Raw genomic sequence first — 25,971 nt, 5'->3', positions numbered from 1 at the left:
TAAAAGCTACTTATCTGCCTGCCTGCCCTTGTACAGTGAGCCGCGCAGGCACAGCTAAATTTTAAAATTCATCAATGCCGAATCTGACTTAACTCAACTCTTGCGCATGCACGGGAGTGACGCCATCCCCGCCCGGCCATTGACATCAGTCAGCAATCAAGATCTGGAAGCCGGCCGTCCAAACATGCCAGCGGGCGGGGAGCTTGAGGATGTCTCATCGATGGAGTCGAGGGGAGTATGGTTCCGATTTAAGTATGTTTTTTGTGTTTAGATACACATGGGATATATTAATATAATAGATGTAAACGTTAAAGTGGGAGTAAACTCCCATGCATGAATTTAACCTATAGGTAAGCCTATAATAAAGCTTACCTACAGGTACTGAAAATAGCTCCTAAACATGCACCGTTAAGGAGATATTTACTATAGATGCAGCCAGTGACATCACCAGTGCATGCATACTACCACATTATGACATTGCCTTGCAGATTTAAGAAAAAAAAAAAAAAAAAAATGTAAAAAAAAGCCAGAGGTTTACCACCTTATGTTATTTATAGTGTGGCACTTACTCATTTTAGAGATTTATTGTATGTATGTGGGAACACATATTGCTGTAAGCAGCATTTTGTTAGTATTATTTGGGGCTAATGGACCGTAACACACGATCCGAAAATCAGATGAAAAATACCGCTTTTGACGCGATCGTACGATAATCGAAACGTCAGTACAGAGCTTTCGAGAGCCGATCACGACACTTCATCCGATATTATTAGATCAGACAAGCACGAAAATTTTCCTCGTACGATACCAGATTTTCGTTTAGTCAGTACAGTTGTCATCCGAAAATACAATACAAATACACTACAACACATGATATCACTTTCGATTTTTTTTCTGCTGTACGAGAATTTGTGATTTCAGTAACCTATTGGATTGTGTGTATGGGGCATAAGTAGTTGGTTGGCAAAATTTGGTGCGCAGGAGTATTATTATTTGAGTTAATTCTAAATTGATCTAAAGGTTTTCAATTTGTTACCCATTTAAAATGCTGGGTATTGTGGTTTTATGCAGTTTCCCCAAATACACATTCTGCTTCAAGACAGGCACCGATAGGAAATCTCTCACCAAAGGAGGCTCACAAGGCAATAACATGTTTGGTTAAAAAACAGTGAGTATGCTGTCCAGTTCTAGGCACCAGTCCTCAGGAAGAATGTACTGGAAATGGAGCGAGTACAAAGAAGGGCAACAAAGCTAATAAAGGGTCTGGAGGACGTTAGTTATGAGGAAAAGTTGCGAGCTCTGAACTTATTAAAATTAGAAGAAAAGAGGTTTAACCTTAACAACCGCAACATACAGGATATATATAGCTCCATAGTAGGCGAGGTTGAAAAAAAAGACACACGTCCATCAAGTCCAACCCATGTGTGTGATTATATGTCAGTATTAAATTGTAAATTCCTGTATGTTGCGGTTGTTCAGGTGCTTATCTAATAGTTTCTTGAAACTATCGATGCACCCCGCTGAGACCACCGCCTGTGGAAGGGAAGTCCACATCCTTGCCACTCTTACAGTAAAGAACCCTCTACGTAGTTTACGGTTAAACCTCTTTTCTTCTAATTTTAATAAGTTCAGTGCTCGCAACTTTTCCTCATAACCAACGTCCTCCAGACCCTTTATTAGCTTTGTTGCCCTTCTTTGTACTCGCTCCATTTCCAGTACATCCTTCCTGAGGACTGGTGCCTAGAACTGGACACCATACTCTAGGTGCGACCGGACCAGAGTCTTGTAGAGCGGGAGAATTATTGTTTTATCTCCGGAGTTGATCCCCTTTTAAATGCATGCCAATATTCTGTTTGCTTTGTTAGCAGCAGCTTGGCATTGCATGCCATTGCTGAGCCTATCATCTACTAGGACCCCCAGGTCCTTTTCCATCCTAGATTCCCCCAGAGGTTCTCCCCCCAGTGAATAGATTGCATTCATATTTTTGCCACCCAAATACATTATTTTACATTTTTCTACATTGAACCTCATTTGCCATATAGTTGCCCACCCCATTAATTTGTTCAGATCTTTTTGCAAGGTTTCCACATCCTGCGGAGAAGTTATTGCCCTGCTTAGCTTAGTGTCATCCGCAAATACAGAGATTGAACTGTTTACCTCATCCTCCAGGTCGTTTATGAACAAAATAAATAGGATTGGTCCCAGCACAGAACCCTGGGGGACCCCACTACCCATCCCTGACCATTCCGAGTTCCACTCCCCATTTATCACCACCCTCTGAACTCACCCTTGTAGCCAGTTTTCAATCCATGTACTCACCCTATGGTCCATGCCAACGGTCCTTATTTTGTACAGTAAACATTTTTTGGGAAACTGTGTCAAATGCTTTGGCAAAATCCAGATACACGTCTACGGGCCTTCCTTTATCTAGACGACAACTCACCTCCTCATAGAAGGTTAATAGATTGGTTTGGCAAGAAAGATTCTTCATGAATCCATGCCGATTACTGCTAATGATACCGTTCTCAATACTAAAATCTTGTATATATTTCCTTATCACCCCCTCCAAGAGTTTACATACTATTGATGTTAGGCTAACTGGTCTGTAATTCCCAGGGATGTATTTTGGGCCCTTTTTAAATATTGGTGCTACATTGGCTTTTCTCCAATCAGCTGGTACAATTCCAGTCAGTAGACGGTCAGTAAAAATTAGGAACAATGGTCTGGCAATTAATTACTTGACTGAGTTCCCCAAGTACCCTCGGGTGCAAGCCTTCTGGTCCTGGTGATTTATTAATGTTAAGTTTCCCAAGTCTAATTTTAACCACTTGACCACTGGGCACTTAAACCCCCTTCCTAACCAGACCAATTTTCAGCTTTCGGTGCTCTCACACTTTGAATGACAATTACTCAGTCATACAACACTTTACCCATATGAAATTTTTATCCTTTTTTTCACACAAATAGAGCTTTCTTTTGGTGGTATTTAATCACCGTTGGGTTTTTTATTTTTTGCGCTATAAAAGAAAAGACTGAAAATTTGGAAAAAAAATGAATTTTTCTTTGTTTCTGTTATAAAATTTAGCAAATTAGTAATTTTTCTTCGTAAATTTTGGCCAAAATTTATACCGCTACATATCTTTGGTAAAAATAAGTACAACTTGGTGTATATTATTTGGTCTTTGTGAATGTTAGAGAGTCCAAAAGCTACGGTGCCAATATCTGAAAATTGATCACACCTGAATTACTGACGGCCTATCTCATTTCTTGAGACCCTAACATGCCAGAAAAGTACAAATACCCCTCAAATGACCCCTTTTTGGAAAGAAGACATTCCAAGGTATTTAGAAAGATGCATGGTGAGTTTTTTTGAAATTGTCATCTTTTCCCACAATTCTTTGCAAAATCAAGATTTTTTTTTTCTTTTTTTTTTTTTTTCACAAAATTGTCATATTAGAAGGGTATTTCTCACACACAGCATATGCATACCACAAATTACACCCCAAAACACATTCTGCTATTACTCCCGAGTATGGCGATACCACATGTGTGAGACTTTTACACAGCATGGCCACATACAGAGGCCCAACATGCAGGGGAGCACCTCCAGGCGTTCTGGAGCGCCCAGGCCAATTCTGACATTTCTCTCCTACATGTAAAAATCATAATTTATTTGCTAAAAAATTACATAGAACCCCAAAACATTATATATATATTTTTTTTAGCAAAGACCCTAGAGAATACAATGGCGGTTGTTACAACTTTTCATCTCGCACGGTATTTGTGCAGCAATTTTTCGAACGCGTTTTTTTGGGGAAAGAAACAGTTTTGTGCTTTAAAAAAAAACAAAACAGTAAAGTTAGCCCAATGTTTTTGCATAATATGAAAGATGAAGTTACGCCGAGTAAATAGATACCCAACATGTCACCCTTCAAAATTGCACACTCTCGTGGAATGGTGCCAAACGTCGCTACTTAAAAATCTCCATAGGTGACGCTTTAAAATTTTTTCCTGGTTACATGTTTTGAGTTACAGAGGAGGTCTAGGGCCAAAATTATTGCTCTCGCTCTACCGATCGCAGCGATACCTCACATGTGTGGTTTGAACACCGTTTTCATATGTGGGCGGGACTTACGTATGTGTTCGCTTCTGCATGCGAGCACACGGACATGGGCGCTTTAAATTTTTTTTTTTTTTATTGTTTATTTTAGTTTGACACTTTTTCCCCCCCAAAAAATTTTTTGATCACTTTTATTTCTATTACAAGGAATGTAAACATCCTTGTAATAGGAATATGGCATGACAGGTCCTCTTTACAGTGAGATATGGGGTCAATAAGACCCCACATCTCACCTCTAGGCTGGGAAGCCTGAAATAATAATAAAAAAAAAACGATCTTGGCTTCGATCGTAGCGGTGAGTCGGTAGAAGCACCGGAGGGTGGCGGGAAGGGGGGGGGCGTCCCCTCTCGCCTCCCATAAGAATGATCAAGCAGTGGAACAGCAGCTATGATCATTCCTATGGTGTAGGAAATCGCTGGCTGAAAAAGCTGATATCTGAATGATGCCTGTAGCTGCACCCATCATTCAGATATACCCGCTCAAAGTCAGGGATGTCATATGACTGTGGGCAGGAACTGGTTAAAAATTGCGGAGTATTGCGGGCTATTGCAGAGTATTGCGGGGTATATTGCAGAGTATTGCGGGGTATATTGCAGAGTATTGCGGGGTATATTGCAGAGTATTGCGGGGTATATTGCAGAGTATTGCGGGGTATATTGCAGAGTATTGCGGGGTATATTGCAGAGTATTGCGGGGTATATTGCAGAGTATTGCGGGGTATATTGCAGAGTATTGCGGGGTATATTGCAGAGTATTGCGGGGTATATTGCAGAGTATTGCGGGGTATATTGCAGAGTAGTGCCCGCGTATATTGCAGAGTAGTGCCCGCGTATATTGCAGAGTAGTGCCCGCGTATATTGCAGAGTAGTGCCCGCGTATATTGCAGAGTAGTGCCCGCGTATATTGCAGAGTAGTGCCCGCGTATATTGCAGAGTAGTGCCCGCGTATATTGCAGAGTAGTGCCCGCGTATATTGCAGAGTAGTGCCCGCGTATATTGCAGAGTAGTGCCCGCGTATATTGCAGAGTAGTGCCCGCGTATATTGCAGAGTAGTGCCCGCGTATATTGCAGAGTAGTGCCCGCGTATATTGCAGAGTAGTGCCCGCGTATATTGCAGAGTAGTGCCCGCGTATATTGCAGAGTAGTGCCCGGGTACATTGCAGAGTAGTGCCGGGTATAATGCAGAGTAGTGCCGGGTATTATGCAGAGTAGTGCCGGGTATTATGCAGAGTATTGCAGGGTGTTATGCAGAGTATTGCAGGGTATAGTGCAGAGTATTGCAGGGTATAGTGCAGAGTATTGCGGGGTATATTGCAGAGTATTGCGGGGTATATTGCAGAGTATTGCGGGGTATATTGCAGAGTATTGCGGGGTATATTGCAGAGTATTGCGGGGTATATTGCAGAGTATTGCGGGGTATATTGCAGAGTATTGCGGGGTATATTGCAGAGTATTGCGGGGTATATTGCAGAGTATTGCGGGGTATATTGCAGAGTAGTGCCCGCGTATATTGCAGAGTAGTGCCCGCGTATATTGCAGAGTAGTGCCCGCGTATATTGCAGAGTAGTGCCCGCGTATATTGCAGAGTAGTGCCCGCGTATATTGCAGAGTAGTGCCCGCGTATATTGCAGAGTAGTGCCCGGGTACATTGCAGAGTAGTGCCGGGTATAATGCAGAGTAGTGCCGGGTATTATGCAGAGTAGTGCCGGGTATTATGCAGAGTATTGCAGGGTGTTATGCAGAGTATTGCAGGGTATAGTGCAGAGTATTGCAGGGTGTTATGAAGAGTATTGCAGGGTGTTATGCAGAGTATTGCAGGGTGTTATGCAGAGTATTGCAGGGTATAGTGCAGAGTATTGCAGGGTGTTATGCAGAGTATTGCGGGGTATTATGCAGAGTATTGCAGGGTATTATGCAGAGTATTGCAGGGTGTTATGCAGAGTATTGCAGGGTGTTATGCAGAGTATTGCAGGGTGTTATGCAGAGTATTGCAGGGTGTTATGCAGAGTATTGCAGGGTGTTATGCAGAGTATTGCAGGGTGTTATGCAGAGTATTGCAGGGTGTTATGCAGAGTATTGCAGGGTGTTATGCAGAGTATTGCAGGGTATAGTGCAGAGTATTGCAGGGTTGGCTGAGCATTGAGGGATGGATGGATGTGACAGCAATTGTCACTGAGCACCGCTGTGGGCACTACACATCCAGCCCACAGCGGTGCTGCCATCCGATCCCTCCCCCTCTCCCCTCGCACTGTACCGATCGGTACAGAGAGGGGCGGGAGGAACCGGCGTCATGAGATGACGCCGGTCTGTTGACATGTGATCGCTCCGTCATTTGACGGAGCGATCACATGGTAAACGGCCGCGATCAGCGGCCGTTTACCGTGATCCGTGATGCGCCGGGTCCTCTGGACCCGGCGGTCACGGAAGTTCTCGGGTGCGCGCCCCAGGGGGCGCGCGAGAGCAGTATTCTGGGAGGACGTCCATGGACGTCCACCCAGAACTAGCCGACCGCGCTGTTGCCGTCTTTCGGCTATGGCCCGGTCGGCAAGTGGTTAATTCTTTCCTCTGTTAACCATGGAGCTGCTTCCTGTGATGTGTCATGAGGATAAACACTGCAGTTTTGGTTACTGAAGCCCCCCCCGATTCCCTCGTGAAGACTGAGAAGAATAAATTCAATACCTTCGCCATCTCCCCATCCTTTGTAACCAGATGTCCTTCCCCATTCTTTATGGGCCAATATAGTATCCTCTCTTTTTTACTGTTTACATACTTAAAGAATTTCTTGGGATTTTTTTTTTTGCTCTCTCTCCGCTATGTGTCTTTCATGTTCTATCTTAGCTGTCCTTATTGTACCCTTACATTTCTTGTTGCATTCTTTATGAAGTCTGAAAGCTGATGATGATCCCTCAACCTTGTATTTTTTGAAGGCCTTCTCCTTTGCTTTTATATGCATTTTTACATTGGAGTTAAACCATCCAGGACTTTTGTTCGCTCTTTTAAATTTATTACCCAATTGGATGCATTGGCTAATGCCCTTATTTAATATGCTCTTAAAGCAAATCCATCTCTCCTCCATGTTCTTTGTTCCTAAGATTTTATCCCAATTTATGCCTTCTAGCAAGGCTCGTAGTTTTTTAAGGAAGTTGGCTCTTTTGAAAATCAGCATTTTTGCATTTCCCTTACGTTTAATTTTTGTGTGATTTATACTGAAGCCAATTGACCTGTGATCGCTGTTACCTAAATTGTCCCGTATTACCACATCCGTGATCAGGTCTGTATTATTGGTAATCAGTAGATCCAGTAACGCTTTATTTCTAGTTGGTGCGTCTACCATCTGACCCATAAAATTGTACTTGTACATTTAGGAACTGACAAGCCTTAGATGAATGCGCGGTTCCTTCCGCCCAGTCTATGTCTGGATAGTTAATCACTTACGGACTGTTATACACCGGCTGTTTGAAGGAGGATATCGTCAGTATCCTCGTCTTCAGCGGGCGGTCCGCTACAAAATAAAAGTGGTCTCTGCAGCGGATTTGCTGCAAGATCACTTTTATCGGTGGCGAGAGAGGGTCCACCCCCTCCCGCTGCTTACCGGAGCCGCTGGCAGCGGTGGAGGAGATCGAGTCCTGTCAGTAGCTGGGTATGGAAACGAGTGAGGGGAAGATGGCCCCCACCCGTCTCCATACAATTGCTGGGCGGAAGCGACGTCAAAACGTCACTTCCGCCCACAGCTCTTAACCACTTAAGGACCAGCCTCGTTTTGGATTTTAGGTGTTTACATGTTTAAAACAGGTTTTTCTGCTAGAAAATTACTTAGAACCCCCAAACATTATATATGATTTTTCTTCTAACACCCTAGAGAGAATACAATGGCGGTCATTGCAATACTTTTTTTTGCACCGTATTTGCCCAGCGGTCTTATAAGCGCACTTTTTTTGGAAAAAATTCACTTTTTTGAATAAAAAAATAAAACAACAGTAAAGTTATCCCAATGTTTTTTTTATATTGTGAAATATAATGTTACGCCAAGTAAATTGATACCCAACATGTCATGCTTGAAAATTGCGCCCGCTCGTGGAATGGCGTCAAACTGTTACCCTCAAAAATCTCCATAGGCGACGTTTAAAAAATTCTACAGGTTGCATATTTTGCGCTACAGAGGAGGTCTAGGGCTAGAATTATTGCTCTCGCTCTACCGGTCGCTGTGATACCTCACATGTGTGGTTTGACCACCGTTTTCATATGCGGGCGCTACTCGCGTATGCGTTCGCTTCTGCGCGCGAGCTCGTCGGGACAGGAGGGTTTTAAAAATTTTTTTTTTTATTTTTATTATTTATTTTAAAATATTTTATTTATTTTTACACTGTTTAAAAAAAAAAAAAAAAAAAATTGTGTCACTTTTATTCCTATTACAAGGAATGTAAACATCCCTTGTAATAGAAAAAAGCATGGCAGGACCTCTTAAATATGAGATCTGGGGTCAAAAAGACCTCAGATCTCATATTTACACTAAAATGCAATAAAAAAAAAAAAAAAAAAAAAAGTCATTTAGAAAAATGACATTTGAAAAAATATGCCTTTAAGAGGCGTGGACGGAAGTGACGTTTTGACGTCGCTTCCGCCCAGCAGTATCATGGAGACGAGTGAGCGCCATCTTGGCCTCACTCGTCTCCAGACACACCACGCAGAAGGACGCGATCGCCTCCGCCGCTACCGACGGCTCCGGTAAGCGGCGGAGGGCACCGGATCGCGGCGGGAGGCCCTCTCCCGCCACCGATAAAAGTGATCTCGCGGCGAATTCGCCGCAGGGACCACTTTTATCTGAAAGCCGGCTGCCGCACGAAAACTGGGATACCGGGGTTATGGCAGCTAGCTTCTGCCATAACAACGATATCCCCGTTCAAATTTAGGACGTATATAGTCGTGCGGCGGTCGGGAAGTGGTTAAAGGGGCATTTTTTTTAAATGACAATTTTTTTTTTTTTTTTTTATTGAATTTTAGTCTAAATATGAGATCTGAGGTCTTTTTGACCCCAGATCTCATATTTAAGAGGTCCTGTCATGCTTGTTTACATTCCTTGTAATAGGAATAAAAGTAACAATTTTTCTTTTTTTTTTTTTATAAAAAACAGTGTAAAAATAAAAAAGGTAAAATAAATTAAAAGAAGAAAAAAATTTTAAACGCGCCCCGTCCCGACGAGTTCGCATGCAGAACCGAACGCATCCTGAGTAGCACCCGCATATGAAAACGGTGTTCAAACCAAACGTGAGGTATCGCCGCGATCGGTAGAGCGAGAGCAACAATTCTAGCCCTAGACCTCCTCTGTAACTTAAAACATGCAACCTGTAGTATTTTTTAAACATCGCCTATGGAGATTTTTAAGGGTAAAAGTTTGTCGCCATTCCAGGAGCGGACGCAATTTTGAAGCGTGACATGTTGTGTATTATTTACTCGGCATAACATTATCTTTCACAATATAAAAAAAAAAAAAATTGTCTAACTTTACTGTTGTCTTATTTTTTAATTCAAAAGAGTGTATTTTTTCCAAAAAAAATTGCGCTTACAAGACCGCTGTGCAAATACAGTGTGACAGAAAGTATTGCAACAACCGCCATTTTATTCTCTAGGGTGGTTAGAAAAAAAAATGAATAATGTTTGGGGGTTCTAAGTAATTTTCTAGCAAAAAAAAATATGTTTTTAACTTGTAAACAGCAAATCTCAGAAAGAGGCTCGGTCCTTAAGTGGTTAAAATCCCCCATTATGATAACACTTCCCATCCTTGCTGCTAATCCAAATTGTGATAGGAGATCTGACTCCCCTTCTTCCCTCAGGTTAGGGGGCCTATAGCATACTCCCAGTATTATTTTCCCCTTAGCTTCATCCCTTTGGAGCGCTACCCATAAGGATTCCACCTTCTCCCTAGCTCCCTTAGTGATGTCATCTCTCACATTCACTTGTACATTATTCTTGATATATAGGCATACCCCTCCCCCTTTTTTACCCGCTCTCTTTTTGCGATAAAGGGTATACCCTTGAATGTTTGCCAGCCAATCATGAGAACTACTGAACCAGGTCTCTGAAATTCCCACAAAATCCAAATCCTCCACGTACAACAGTATCTCTAGTTCACCCATCTTGTCCACCAGGCTCCTGGCATTGGTGAACATGCCATGCAGTTTAGATCAGTCGCACATTATCCTCTTATTGGGTGTTCCGAGATTGCATCTAGGACTTGCTACTATACTTACCTTGGGTTTATGTGCTTTGGTCAACCTACCACTAATGCCCCCAATACTACCCTCAGGAATATGTTCCGCACTGACTATCTCTACCTCTGGACCCTCCCCCCATCGCCTAGTTTAAAAACCCCTCTAACTTTTTGGCCATCTTTATTCCCAGCTGATCTGCACCCTCCTACATTTCCCTTTTTTCTTTTTGTCATCTCACTTGACCAGAAGTAAGGAAAAAAAAAATTGACATGGTCACAGATAGCACCAGAATCCTGGCAAAAAAACATTCCTTGCCAGGACACCTGTCCTGAGATGGTTTGTATTGCTGATGTCAATGCTTACTGAATCACTGACCTGGAACCTGTAAAATAAGGAAATCTGCCACTCACAGCATGCTTGTTTCAGAGCTATAACTAAAAGTATTGAAGCCAGACATGCAGTATACATACTTTCTCACAACAGCTGTACTAAACAAAGGGGGTGAACTTTAATATGGCATATTACCAGCCAATGAATACTAAAGTGAACTTCTTAGATGTATAGAACAAAATTATACTGATAAGACGCACTCTTACCTGGTTAGGTTGTATGAGCCATTGGCTTGTTTTCAAAGGGGAGTTCCTGAGAGCTGGAGAGGCATGAGTCAGAGTTGGGCGGACAAGGGTAGGAAGGCCCCTAAGGCATGCCATCCTTGCAGCAAGCATCTTGTATCAGTCAATGAAGATCTAAAGCAAAAAAGAATAAACATGTTTCTTTTTGGATAGGGTAGGTTTCTACTGATGTCTGGTAAAATGTTTTATTGATATCAGTTTACATGAGCCCACAGAGAGATTTGCCCTGTCTGTTTCAGTAAAAATTGTTACTGGGTCAGAAAGTGATTGGAAATCCAAAATGTTTGTCACTGACACCAGAAGAACAATACCAGCAGAAAATGCATTCAATGGGAAGTGTAAGACCCCTTTCACACTGTGCCGCCACCGGCGTAGTGGCACTATTTTTAGCACCGTTTTAGCGGTGCTATTCGGCCACTATCTGGGCGGTTTTAACCCCCCCCCCCCCCGATAGCGTCCGAAAAGGAGTTAAATCTGCCCACAAAACGCCGCCGGAGCAGCGTTTTGCCGGCAGTATCGCAGCGTTACCCCATTGATTTCAATGGGGAGCAGCGGTGGATGAGCGGTGAGTTCCCCACTCTGTCACCAATCCAAAGAAGCTGCTGGCAGGACTTTTAATGATGCCCTGCCAGTGCACCGCTCCAGTGTGAAAACCCTCGGGCTTTCACACTGGAGTGAGTGGAGCAGCTGTCTTAAAAAGAAAGAACACACCGGTGAGCTCAGCAACACCAAAAGACTCGGAAGACCACGGAAAACAACTGTGGTGGATGACAGAAGAATTCTTTCCCTGGTGAAGAAAACACCCTTCACAACAGTTGGCCAGATCAAGAACACTCTCCAGGAGGTAGGTGTATGTGTGTCAAAGTCAACAATCAAGAGAAGACTTCAGAGTGAATACAGAGGGTTCACCATTGGTGAGCCTCAAAAACAGGAAGGCCAGATTAGAGTTTGCCAAACAACATCTAAAAAAGCCTTCACAGTTCTGGAACAACATCCTATGGACAGATGAGACCAAGATCAACTTGTACCAGAGTGATGGGAAGAGAAGAGTATGGAGAAGGAAAGGAACTGCTCATGATCCAAAGCATACCACCTCATCAAGTGAAGCATGGTGGTGGTAGTGTCATGGTGTGGGCATGTATGGTTGCCAATGGAACTGCTGACAAAACCAGTAGGATGAATTCTGAAGTGTTTCAGGCAATATTATCTGCTCATATTTAGCAAAATGCTTCAGAACTCATTGGACGGCGCTTCGCAGTGCAGATGGACAATGACCCGAAGCATACTGCGAAAGCAACCAAAGAGTTTAAAGGGAAAGAAGTGCAATGTTATGCAATGGCCAAGTCAATCACCTGACCTGAATCCGATTGAGCATGCATTTCACTTGCTGAAGACAAAACTGAAGGGAAAATGCCCCAAGAACAAGTAGGAACTGAAGACAGTTGCAGTAGAGGCCTGGCAGAGCATCACCAGGGATGAAACCCAGCGTCTGGTGATGTCTATGGGTTCCAGACTTCAGGCTGTAATTGACTGCAAAGGATTTGCAACCAAGTATTAAAAAGTGAAAGTTTGATGGATGAATGTTAATCTGTCCCATTACTTTTGGTCCCTTAAAAAGTGGGAGGCACATATACAAACTGTTGTAATTCCTACACCGTTCACATGATTTGGATGTAAATACCCTCAAATTATATGTAATATTTATAGACCTGAATGTATATGATTCAGGTGCGATTTGCGACTTTGAGGGTTTAACATTGAGGTCTATGGACCTCAATTCGCACAGAAGTTGGACCAAAGTAGTGCAGGGACTACTTTTAAGTCAACAACTTGAAGTCGTACTATTATGAATGGTTGTCATTTGAAATCATGGGGAACGACTTGTCATGCGACTTTGCAGTCCTAAGTCGTACAAGTGTGAAAAGGGCCTAAAACTGATTCTCATCTCTTCCAGTTAAGGACTACCACAAAACTACAAGTTTTCATTGCTGTCTGCATTCCAATTGGTGAGATTCTCCCCTCTTTTTGTACCGGTAGCAATTTTCAATGAGAATGAAAGTGAGGTCCTATTCGCACCTCAGTGATTTGAAGCTTCAACAAAACTAGGATTTCCATTACATTAATCGGTGCCTTTGTACACCTGAGCATAGTGTCATTTGAAGCTTGTGGCGAGAAAAAGTACATGAGGTTCTCTGGACACAGATTTCAATGGGTGTGCTTGAAAAGCCGTGAAACATTGTGTATTGCATGTTTTCTTGTATAGTAACTAGACACAGGCTAAAAATAAAAATGACCAAGCCTATGCTCAGGAATGTTTAGACTAGAGCCCAAACCCGCCTGAGATATTCGGTGAAGCTGTCAAAGCTGACAGCCAATCACATGCAGCAGAGACATTTCCCACACCGCAGCTACACATATGTAAGAGGCATGTATAAGACACCTGAGAGATTTTCTGCTTGAATCTTGTAGCTCTAAAAGGCTCAACAAGCCAAATCCTATTCATTTCAATGGCCCCTGTCCACATATGAGCTTTGTAGCCTGAAGCAAAACCCTTGTTGTTCAAAAAAGTACACAAGTTTCTCTTTGGCAGATTACAAGCGTTTTTAGCCCCATAGACTTCAATAGAAACGCTTGAAAAAGCTTGACTTGAGCTTTTTACAAGCGTCTTGTCGCTCGTTTTCTGCTCAAACAGCAGCTCTCCACCCCACTCCCTGGGTTTTATCTCATGAAGCTAAGGGCCTGTGGCTTCACTGTGAGAGAGAATGTAATCCCCTTAAATACAAGTCTAGTAGAATGCAAAACCCACTTGAAGCGTCTGGCTGCATTCACATTAGGCCTCATGCACACGAGATGCTGTTAAACTCGCATTCAGAGGCAGTTGGACACTTTTTTCAACTGCCCCTGAACCCATTCAATGTTATCCTATGTGTCCATGTACACAGTCTCGTTTTTTGGCGTTTTTAGGCAGTTGCGTTTAACCTCGTTTTTCCAGAAGCAAAAAAATGGGTTGAGATGCAAAAGTTTTCCACGTTTCAGACGCCAAACGCAGCTAAACGCCGGTACCACGTTTAGCCGCGTTTATAGGTGTTTTTAAAGCAGGGCTCGACAAACCCCGGGCGCCAGGTCGCATTTGCGACTAGAATTAGCGACCTGGCGCCTGGGGCGGCACAGCTGGGGGTATCCCGTCTCTGTGCGGACTCCGACCCAGCCCCCCCCCACCCCGTGCGATCGCGGGCCGCGCCGGCTGGTAATTGAGGCCGGGGCTTTGCGGCCTTCTTCGGTCCTTCTGGAGTACTTCTGGAATCTGGCGCCATCTTGTGGTGGCCGTTGGTATTACAACCAGCAATGCTAATGCGAAATACCTGCCTGTTTTCACTGCCTGCCCATCTCCTTCCCAAAGTGGAGAAGAGAAGGAAGTGAATGTGGGGATAGCCTTTTTTTTTTTTCGTAATAGCTTTTATTTTTATACATTTATATTTATATAAAAACCGTTTATTTTTTTCCTAATTAAAATGAATTTATTTGTTATCTCCCTGCTTGGCCCCTTTCACACGGGCTGTCTGATCAGGTTCGCCTATCTGTTTTTCAGGCGGACCTGATCGGACCCTTAGAGCCCTTTCACTCCGAGCCGCGGGGGGCATCAGTGGTAAAGCGGCGCTATTTTTAGCGCTGCTTTACCGTCGTTTTAGTGACGCTATTCGGGCCTCTAGCGGGGCGGTCTTTCTGTGTAAATTTAAGATTAGTTATTTTTTATATTGAAAATAAAGCTTTGTCGGTCGTTTAAAAAAAAACCTGGCTCCTAACTTTTTTAGCTGGCTCCTAGATTCCAAGCAAATTTGTCAAGCCCTGTTTTAAAGGAACATTTTACGACCAGACTTTGGGGCACCATATCTCGGGGCCACTTAGTGCTAGGAACCCCAAATTTGGTGTGCTAACACAGTTGGACTAACACTATAACATATCCAAATTTGGGGTTCCTAGGTGCTAGGAAATTTGGATATGTTGTAGTGCTACTGTGTAGTCCACTGTGTTAGCACACCAAATTTGGGGTTCCTAGCACCAAGTGGCCCCGAGATACGGGGCCCCAAAGCTGGGTCGCAAAATGTCATTCTCTGCTTTGCAGACGCTTCTAGGATGCAAACGCGGTAAAAGGCGGCAAAACGGGCGTTTCTAAAAGCCGGTTTCAGCTTTTAAAAACATGTGTTCAGCAGAGTTTGCACCGGCGTCTCGTGTGCATGAGGCCTTATGCCGTATTATGAACCTGTGCAAAATCATGTAGTTTGCTTGTGGTACCATTCATTGCCTATAGCACCCCAAACATGGCAGCCAGAGGTGCGTTTTTCACACAGCAAAAGGTGTACTTAACTCCTTCATGCCAACAAAACACATATATGCGGCCTCACTGAACTGGGCATTCTTGCCGTGGGGCCGCATTTATGTGCTTCTGTGTTTGTGCTGGGAGCGTGCTGCACAGCTCACTCCCGGTACTAACGATCAATACCCAGAACTCTTGATTCTGGGTCACCGGATCGATGTGGAAGCCTCCGATTGGCTATCACAGTGATCAGTCACTATGAAGCCCGCACCTGTGTTTCTCTTTCTCTCTGTGAATGGAGGGGAGAAATACATTGGCTTTTCAGAACTTGGACCAGCTGAGTGACATTCAGCCAACAGCAGGTTTAAAGTGACTGTAAAGTCTTTTTTTTTTTTTTTTTTTTAAATAGGATTTTTATAACAGCTCACCTGTAAAATCCTTTTCTTTTGAGGTACATCACGGGACACAGAGCCTCAGTAATAACTGACGGGTTATATAGGGTATCACTAGGTGATTGGACACTGGCACACCCTAGACAGGAAGTTCAACCCCCTATATAATCCCTCCCCTTACTGGGAATACCTCAGTTTTGTAGCAAAGCAATATAAGTGTATTAGAAGAGGGGTGGGACCTCTGTATACCGCGATGTACCTCAAAAGAAAAGGATTTTACAGGTAAGCTGTCTTTCTCGTACATCACGGACATAGAGCCTCAGTAATTACTGATGGGATGTCCCAGAGCAATACTATCTGAGGGGAGGGGAACTACACAAAGTATGGTGTAATCAGACCTGAGGATCTTGTACCGCTGCCTGCAGCGCACTACGCCCAAAGGCGATATCCTCATGCCTTCTCACATCCACCTGATAAAATTTGGTGAATGCATGGACTGATGACCAGGTTGTGGCCTTGCAGATTTGAGCCATGGGGGCCTGGTGATGCACTGCCCAGGAAGCACTAATAGCCGTAGTAGAGTGCGCCTTGATCTGAAAAGGCGCAACTTTCTGTTTCAAACCATAAGCTTGAACAATTACTTGTCGAATCCATTTAGCAATGGTAGATTTCGACGCTGCCTGTCCTCTGTTAGGACCTTCTGGCAACACAAACAAAACATCCGTTTTGCGAACCTGAGCAGTCACTTCCTGATTTTGACTGCTCTCACTACATCCAAAAGAATGTAGTGACCTTTCTTACGTAGAACAGGGATCTGGAAAAAAGGAAGACAGAACAATATCTTGGTTTAGAAGAAAACCTGAAACCACCTTCGGTAGAAAGCTAGGATGAGGACGTAACACCACTCTATCCTTGTGCATTATTAGATATGGCTCTTCACAAGAATGGGCCGCTAATTCTGATATTCTTCTGGCAGAAGAAATGGCCACCAGAAAAATTAATTTCCCTGTCAACAGAACTAAGGGAATTTGACGTATCGATTCAAAAGGCTGCTTCTGTAAAGCTGACAGAACTAAATTCAAGTCCCAGGGGTTTAGAGGCGACTTAACCAGAGGATTAAGGCGCACTACTCCCTGTATAAAGTTTTGGACCAAAGAATGCGAAGCAAGTGGACGTTGAAACAGAACTTATAAAGCCAAGACCTGGCCCTTGATGGTACTCAAGGCCAACTTCATCTCTAACCCCATTTGCAGAAAGTCAAGGATTCTGCCTATGACATATTTTCTGGTATGCCAACCCCTGGATTCACACCTGGAGACATATGCTTTCCAGACTCTATGATAAATCATTCTGGAAGCTGGCTTCCTTGCATTAATCAAGGTAGAAATCACAGGACCTGAAAGCCCACGACTCTTTAGAACGTGGGTTTCAATAGCCAAACCGTTAAATTTAGCGTTTGTAAGGCCAGATGGAACACTGGTCCCTGGGATAGCAGGTCTGGACGCGATGGTAGGGTCCAAGGGGGAACCTACTGCCATCTTCACAATTTCTGCATACCAAGCTCTTCTGGGCCACCAGAAGCACCGACTTCTTTTCCTGCTTGATCCTGCAAAGAAGTCATGGCAGCAGTAGAATAGGAGGAAATGCATAAATCAGAGAGAATCGATGCCATGGAGTCACCAACGCATCTGTCCCACATGCAAGTGGATCCCTTGCTCTTGACACAAAGTTGTCGATCTTGTTGTTGAACCTGGACGCAAAGAGATCTACATCCAGAACTCCCCATCTTTGGCATATGGCCAAGAAGATGTCGGGGTGAAGAGACCATTCCCCTGGAACTAACTGCCGGCAACTTAAGTAGTCCGTCTGCCAGTTCTCTACCCCTGGAATGAAGATTGACGATATGCACGGCACATGCTTTTCTGCCCAGATTAAGATCTGGTTTACCTCTCCCTGAGCTGCACAACTCCTGGTTCCTCCTTGGTGATTGATATAAGCCACTGCTGTGGCATTGTCGGACTGGATCCATTGTCGGACAACCCTATAACCTGCGCATACAGGCTTTTAGGGCTAGATATGCCTCACGGATCTCCAGATTGTTGATGGTTAAGGACCTCTCAGTCTTGGACCACCTCCCCTGGACAGTCAACTGTTCCAGAACTGCTCCCCCAACCTGAAAGACTGGCATCTGTTGTTACCACTGTCCAGGTAACTAGTAAAAAGGATTTTCCTTTTTGCAGATTCTCGGGAGTCAACCACCAACTGAGGCTCTGACGCACTGTAGGAGACAGGCGCATTGGAAAATCTAATGCCTGGGCTTTTTTTTTCCAGGCAGACAGGATATTGTTTTGCAGCAGTCTCGAATGAAACTAAGCATAGGGAACTGCTTCGAATGAAGCCACCATCTTTCCCAGCAGCCTCATACAAAGGCGAATAGAAGGACCCTTCTTTGCCCTGACTACCTGAATCAGTCTCTTTATGGCACTGCTTTTTGCCTGGGGTAAATACACCCTCTTCTTGGCTGTATCTATGACCAGACCCAAATACTCTAGTCTTCTTACTGGATTTAAAGAAGACTTCTCTAAGTTGAGGACCCAACCTAGGTATTCCAGGTAGATTATTGTCGTGACCAAGTCTTGGTCCAAGCGGGCCACCGACCGATCTATGAAGATCTATGGGATCTTAATCTGGCTAGAGGAGGAGCCAAGATCTTTGTAAACACCCAAGGTGCAGTGGCTAGTCGAGAGGCAGGGCTACAAACTGAAAATGGCGTTTTTCTAACGCAGATATTTTTGATGAGCAGGGAAAATAGGTACATGCAGGTATGCATCCTTGATGACTATTGACGTCAGAAACTCTCCTCCTTGTAGGATGGAGACAACCGATCGGATTGAATCCATGCGACAGGACCGTACTTTTAGGAATCGGTTTAGATCTTTGAGATCTAGAATGGGTCTGACATCTCTATTTGGCTTTGGTACCGTGAAAAGGTTTGAATAAAACCCCAATCCCTACTCTTGCGTGGGAACTACCACGATAACCTTTTGTGATAAAAGTCACTCTAATGCTAGAAAAAGAGGCTTCTTTTTCTCTGGGTCTTTAGGGACATTTGATCTGAGGAAACGAGGAGAGGGGAAATCCCGGAACTCTAATTTGTAACCTAGAGTTATTGTAGAGACTACCCATCTGTCCTGAAAATCCTCCTGCCGGACCCTTGAGAACTTTAGGATAAACTTAGGATAAAGTGTTGAAAACTTTTTAGGAGAGGAAAAAATGTTTATCTGGGTGATCCCACTCAGAATAAAAAAGCTTTTCCAGTAAACTATGAACAGGAAAGGCATGTGTAGTTTGAGGAGGCTTCAGTGAACCCAAACAAGAGGAGGGTTCTTTAACTGACTCAGAATGTGGAGCAGACCAAGCCAGCAAGAATTTGCACTAACACCTTCTCATCCTGAGAAGCTGAAGAGGGCCCTTCTCCACTTGATTCCTCAGAAGAGGAACCATCAGTCTCATCCAGATCTTCTGAGAGGGATTCCTCCCCTTTTTCCCCAGAGTTCCTCTGTTTGAGGGTCCTGGGTGACAGAGGGGGACCTAGCGCGTTTTCTTCCACTGAGTGAAGATGCGATTAAGGCCACCAATCTTTCTTCTAAACTATTTATGGTTGAGGAAAAAAACCTCCTGCGTAATATATACAGGGGCTGAAGTGCCAGAAGCAGTTGAAGCCCCTGACCCCGACGGCTCACCCTGGCCAGCTACCCCAGGTCCTTCAGGAGGGAAGGTGCTGCAGAGGGGGGGTCCTCAGATCCTGAGGGGGATTCCTTTGAACCCCTCTTTTTCGGGGTATTTGTACCTCTTCTACCCATAGAGCCAAGCAACAAAGGTAGAGGTACCACAAAAATGCACTGACTGCTGAGCGATGTAGTTCAGCAACTACCGCTGCTACCAATACCCAGTCTGGTGCTTAAGTAAATGCTGCATGGGAATGCCTGTGTCCCACACTTACATTCGCCCGTCAGCTCTGTGTCCCTCCAGTGCACTTTATAGCTTGTGTAGCCAGCGACGTGGGCGTCCAATCATGCCGCACGCCGCATTAACGCTCCGCCCCCCCTCCTCCGACCACCCTACCTGCACCCCCCCCCCATCGTTTTTTTAAAAACTTGTGCTTTCCCGCGCGAGCCGAAGCTCCGATCTTCGGAACAAGCATGGAGGGGAGGCCGGGGCGGAGGAGAGAGAAGGGCCGGTGGATGGGAAGCTGCCGAAATGGTGGTGGCAGCGGCAGGTGGTGCGGTATACTACCGCTCCCTGCTAAGGCTCACCCCGGCCCCGAAAGCCATGGGGGGAGAATCCCTGAAGGAAAGAACCCCCCCTACCCACATCCTACCTGGAGCATGGCTGGAGGAACGTACAGCATTGACACTGAGACAGACAGAACAGGCATGAAAGGTATGTGCTCTTGACAGCCCCCGGTGGCGACTATAGGCATAGCATACATTTACTTAAAGGAGAAACCTACTAGAATTAAAAAATTCTTGAGGAGTCTCTCTTACCTTTTCCAGCTGCAGGGTTCTGTATACAGACCCAATCTTCACCTCTCACGGTGGGCTCCGTTTAGAGAAAAACCTTCAGAGACTGGGGTCCCCTTAAATAGGGGGATCCACAGTTCTGGGCCGTAAAGCACCCCGCCAACAATATGGCTGAAAAAAAACAAATACTGGATCCCGTTACAGGTAAAACCTCGCTTCTTCGGATACGAGGCCCGGGTACCATCCAATTCGGCCTGGAAAAGACACCTTGAATGGATCCGGGTTGAAGGCTTGCCCCAGTGAGGATATTCCAGAGGAGTTCAGCACAGCACATCTTTACTCGTGACCAACACCTAAGACACTAGCGAAAAAACTGGAGGCATTCCCAGTAAGGGGAGGGATTATATAGGGGGTTGAACTTTCTGTCTAGGGTGTGCCAGTGTCCAATCACCTAGTGATACCTTATATAACCCATCAGTAATTACTGAGGCTCTGTGTCCCGTGATGTACGGAAAGAAAAAAAACAAACATGTTATACTTACCTGTTCTGTGCAGTGCACAGAGCAGCCCGGATCCTCCTCTTTCCGGGTCCCACGCCAGCATTCCTACCTCCTGCCAGGTGCCCCCACAGCAAGCAGCTTGAAATGGGAGCACCCAAGCAGGCGCGCTCCCGATCAGCAGCTCTGTGTGCCTATTCACACATGGCGCTGCGGGCGCGACCCCACCGTCTCCTGATTGGCTCACTGGCTGTGATTGACAGCAGTGGGAGCCAATGGCTCTCACTGCTGCCAAAGGCCACTCAGGGGTGCAAGTCCCGGGAGAGACAAGGCTCTTGTGTACACTGAACGCTGGATCAAGGGGGGGGGGGATCAGGGAGGCATTGGGGGGGGCTGCTGCACATAGGTTTTTTCACCTTCATGCATAGAATGCATAAAGGTAAAAATCCATGTGCCTTTACAGCCACTTTAAGCCTTCTGTCGGCTGAATACGGGTCACAGGACTGCAGAACGAAGTGTAATCCATGGCATAAATAGGGCCAAAAGAGCTTTGGCCATACTTCTCCTTTAACCACTTCAGATCCAGAATGTTTTACCCCCTAATGACCAGGCCATTTTTTGCAATACGGCACTGCTTTATTTTAACTTACAATTGCCCGGTCGCACAACGCTGCACCCAAATAAAATTGATGTCCAGTTTTTCCCATAAATAGAGCTTTCTTTTGGGGGTATTTGATCACCTCTGCGGTTTTTATTTTTTGCGCTAGAAACAAAAAGAGACCACCAATTTTGAAAAAAAAAAAAATTTTTTTACTTTCTGCTATAAAAAAACATAACCAATAATTAAAAAAAAAAATATTTCTACATCAATTTAGGCCAATATGTATTCTGCTACATATTTTGGGTAAAAAAAAAAAAAAAAAAAATCCAAATAAGTGTATATTGATTGGTATGGGCAAAAGTTATAGCGACTACAAACTATGGGATATATTTATAGCATTTTTATTTATTTTTTACTTGTAATGGTGGCGATCAGCAATTTTTATCGGGACTGCGACATTGCGGCGGACAAATTGGACACCTGACACTTTTTTGGGAACCAGTGACGCCAATACAGTGATGAATGCTAAAAATATGCACTGTTACTGTACTAATGTCACTGGCAGGGAAGGGGTTAACAGGGGCGATCAAAGGGTTAAGGGTGTCCCTAGGGCAGTGGGTCACGAGCCCCTGTGGGGTCGCGAATGCTGGTCCAATCTGGAAAGCTGGCCGAGACGAACCCGAAGTTACTGTGCGTACGCCGAAGTCTGTCCATCTTGGCCAGCAAGATGTCACTTCCGGGAGAGAAGAGACCGCACGGAAGTGACGTTCCGTTGCCGCCATCTTGGTACACTCGTCCGTAGTAAGGCTACAGTTAGAAGTCGGCAAGCGGACATCTTTTTACACCCACCGAAGTCTTGCATTTTACACGTATACACGTATTTTTACCAGTAAACTGAGCTTATATAGTATATAAACGCAGTTTACTGGTAAAAAAGAAGTGTAAAATACAAGACTTTAATGGTTATAAAAAAAGATGTACACTTGCCGACTTCTAACTGCAGCCTTGCTGCGGATGAGTGTACCAAGGTGGCGGCAAAGGAACGTCACTTCCGGTTAACACATTAGACGGGCTGCTGATTCTGATGGAACACCTCAGTGACTTTGGTAAGTCAGAGACACTAATAAAAGCATTTTTGTACTGTGTGTCACTGGCGCAATTAATACATAAATAGTGAATAAATAAGTCTGACATGACTGTGCAAAAAAAAATATTATGCAACAATACATATCATTTATATATAAACGTCCCAGTTGGTTCCTCAAACGTGGTTATTCCGTGCCAGTGCTAGATACATGTTTGGGTGCTATACACTTTGTATATCTAGCACTGGCACAGAATAACCACTTTTGAAGAACCAACCGGGATGTTTATATATAAATGATATGTCTTGTTCCATAAATTTTTTTTTCTTGCATAGTCACGTCATGTTGGGCTTATTTATTCACAACCTGTGATTAATCACTATGCTTTAAGATGTTAAATGTGTAAGAATGAAAATACATCATACAATCCCATATACACAATCCTTCACCCACAGTTAGTCCAGAGGAAGGCGAAAAACCCCATAGGAACACAAGATCACTCTGATCCCTGACAAAACGACGATTTGCCTTGTTTACATCGGCAGACCACTGCTCTATCTCTCTGGGAAGCGATCGCAGGTGGCCGCTGATTGGCTCCCCCTCTGGCTAATTAGTGCCCACACAATAGCTATTGCACAAAATCATGTACAGGTACGTCGTTCTGTGCAATAGAGCCGCCCTGCTGCAGTATATGTGGTGGGCGCTCTTTAAGTGGATAAAGTAGAACTATAGTTAGTATGAACCATTTTGGATGAAGAGAGGGTTATAACCCTTCATTTTTTATTTTTTGCCATCTGTGTCCCATTGGGGAGATTTCCCTTCACTTCCTATCCCATAGCCAAAACAGGAAGTGAGAGGAAATCCCTCAATGTCACCAGTGTCCCTGAATGAGTTTCCTCTTCTGGTGACTCATTTATTTGGATTGTCTGTCACTTCTGGTGATAACAGTAAACAGGACAAATATAAAGGGCACAGGCAGCAATGACAGGGGTTCTAATCCCTCTCCACTCTGTTCAATACCAAGAAAACATGTTCAGGGAACTGCCAGCAGAAAAGTACCATTAGAGTCCCCCTGAATGTCAGCTGTGATAAACTCCCCCAGTGTAATCACACTACACGCTATATAATGAGCACACACCAGTATAACACGGGACTATACTAAAAACACTTAACACAATTATCTCTTATTATACACACCAATCCACAGAAAGAAATAGCAGACCTCCACATACACAAACCCACTCCGCACTTCTCACGCCGCTCTGCCTCTGACGTAACTGCTCAGCAACCTTCCCGAACTTTCCCAAAGCACACGTTCGGCCGCACAGGGCATGCCGGGAAACGTAGTTTTCTTTTACTCTCCAGCGGCCTTCTGGACTAACTACAAACTACAACTCCCGCAATGTCGTGCGGCACTAACGCCCGCCTGCTCTGTGAAGGGCACTGCGCTGTGTTATGATGTGTGTTACAATTACACAACCAGTCCTGCCCTCTTCTGCTTAGTATTGCTGGGAAGTTTCCGCAGCATAATATGTAATAATAAATAATTATATATATATATATATATATATATATATATATATATATATATATATATATATATATAAAAATAATTGCAATGCATTTTATTAGATAATAAAAGAGATTAAAAGGAGTCAAAACACTAAAAAGATAAATGAAGGAATACATGAACATAATCGGCTTTTTGTTGATAAGTTTTCGTGTGTTTGCAATATATATAGTAAATTTAGTCCATTATATGTGCAGGCTTTGCTTTGCAGTGTTACACATAGGTTGTACTTCAAGTAGAACTAAAAGAAAAACTTTTTTTTCCATTTTGGATAGCTTGAGGGAGGGTTATAGCCCCGTCAGTTTTTTCTTTTTCTTTAACCATCTGTCTTCCATTAGGGATATTTCCCTTCACTTCCTGGCCCATAAACCAAAACAGGAAGTGAGAGAAAATCCCTCCAAAGTGAGGGAATCCTTTGTTGTCACCAGAACGACCTTTCCTTTTTTGAAATATTTCCTCTTGTAACGAGCCCCTTGCTCGCTCGGTTCCACTCTCCTGACACTCCTCTGCAGCTATAGAATCAGATTGCAGATCGCAACATCTGATTGCTCGGTCATCCAATGGTCCGGGATTAGAATTACAGCTCTGTGCCGTTCTAACCCAGTTGTGATAGCTCAGAACAAACACCAGGCAGGCTGTATGTAAGTTCAAACAGGAATCTCACTTTATTGCAAAATACAGGCTTTTATACACTAAAAGTGGAGGTGCAGACCTCCTGCTCATATAAATCTAACAATACAGCTGTAACCTAATTAACCTAATTAACATGAGCTAATTAACTAATCCCTTTAGACAGCCTAGATGACTCAGACATGACTTTTAGGCCAGACTGGCCGTCTTGTAGTTCAGAAAATCCAATCAACATTATCACAAATAACATAGACTCTTCTTCACACAATAGCAATAGAGTTAATTAACACAAACAACAATGGGGATCTAATGACTCTTAGATACCATACTATAGACTTATTTACAATACACATTTTAGCAGACAACAGACAGACAGGTGCTGAAATTTACATCAGCATCTCCTAACACTATCTGTCCCAGCATTATGAATCAGCCACTATTCCAATATGGCAAATCCAGTGTCCCCAGAGTCTGTGTGTCCTGGGGGACCAGGACCCAAATCCACAGTAATACCACCTCAAGGGTCCCCAGGCATACAGCTCACAAAGAGCACCGTTCCCCCAAATGTAAGGGCCCCCGATCGATCGGCAAGAGGCTAGCATACAGTTCCCTCCAAAAGTCTCTCTCCTGGCTAGGTCTGTCACACCCCTCTATTTCTATTCTGGTGATGACTCATAATTTAGTATTTTTGCTTACTTTCACTCTTGATGATAACAGTAAACAGGACTAAGGCTAGGTTCACACTGCTGCGGTGCGAATTGAACGCGATTTTGTTCCGATTGCGTTGCGAATTTGCATTGCGAATTCTTCATTTTTTTTGCGAATTTACGGCGATTCTACGGCTAACATTGCGAATTGGTTGTCAAATTGGGAGTGTCAAGCGATTTTATGTCTGTCCAATAGAGTACAGTGTTTATGCTGACGTATAAAGAGCTGTATCACTTCCTGTTCTATCCCTGGTTTGAGTAGTGTGTGGAGAAGAGCGTGTGTTTGTGTGTCAGCATGTATCAGCAGTCATTGCCCTTGGTTATGGCAGCAGTTGTAACTGCTACAGCTGGAGTCATGATAAAAAAGAAAAAAGCCAAGTTGAGGAAGAGGAGGATGTTGCAGAGAAGTAGAAGATACTGGGTCCACCCTGTAATTGCAAATAGGGAGGAGAGAGGCCAGTTCAGGCTAATCTATAATGATCTACGTGCTCATAATGAGAAATTTTTTACCTACGCTCGTATGTCAGTGAGCAGGTGAGTAAAATTCATTCAGACCCCCTACCTACCTCCCTCCTGTATCCCTCCCCCACTAATCCTAACCCTTCCCAGAACCCTAACCCTAATCCCAACCCTAACCCCCCAGTATCCCTTGCCCTCCCTAACCCACAGTACATCCCTCTTCTCATCCATT

General features: G+C 44.1%; 1 protein-coding gene across 3 annotated transcripts in view; it reads right to left on the bottom strand.

The window, feature by feature from the left end:
* Positions 1-23,747, bottom strand: part of GHITM (growth hormone inducible transmembrane protein) — a 107,213-nt gene extending 83,466 nt beyond the window's left edge. The window contains exons 1-2 of one of the 3 annotated variants that reach the window (XM_073596891.1): positions 23,606-23,747; positions 10,925-11,074 (exon numbers count right to left, since the gene is read on the bottom strand). In XM_073596891.1, coding sequence (XP_073452992.1) covers positions 10,925-11,053 — 129 coding nt within the window. In that variant the 5' untranslated portion in view covers positions 11,054-11,074; positions 23,606-23,747. Of the gene's footprint in view, positions 1-10,924; positions 11,075-23,570 lie in introns of all 3 variants that reach the window. The other 2 variants (XM_073596890.1, XM_073596892.1) reach the window with 2 other exon arrangements.
* Between the last annotated feature and the right edge of the window lie 2,224 nt (positions 23,748-25,971).

This window comes from Aquarana catesbeiana, linkage group LG08, assembly GCF_042186555.1.
Source record: "Aquarana catesbeiana isolate 2022-GZ linkage group LG08, ASM4218655v1, whole genome shotgun sequence".
In the NCBI taxonomy this organism is placed as follows: Eukaryota; Metazoa; Chordata; class Amphibia; order Anura; family Ranidae; genus Aquarana; species Aquarana catesbeiana.
Note: the sequence above shows the minus strand (reverse complement) of the source record. Positions and strands in the feature narration are given on the sequence as shown.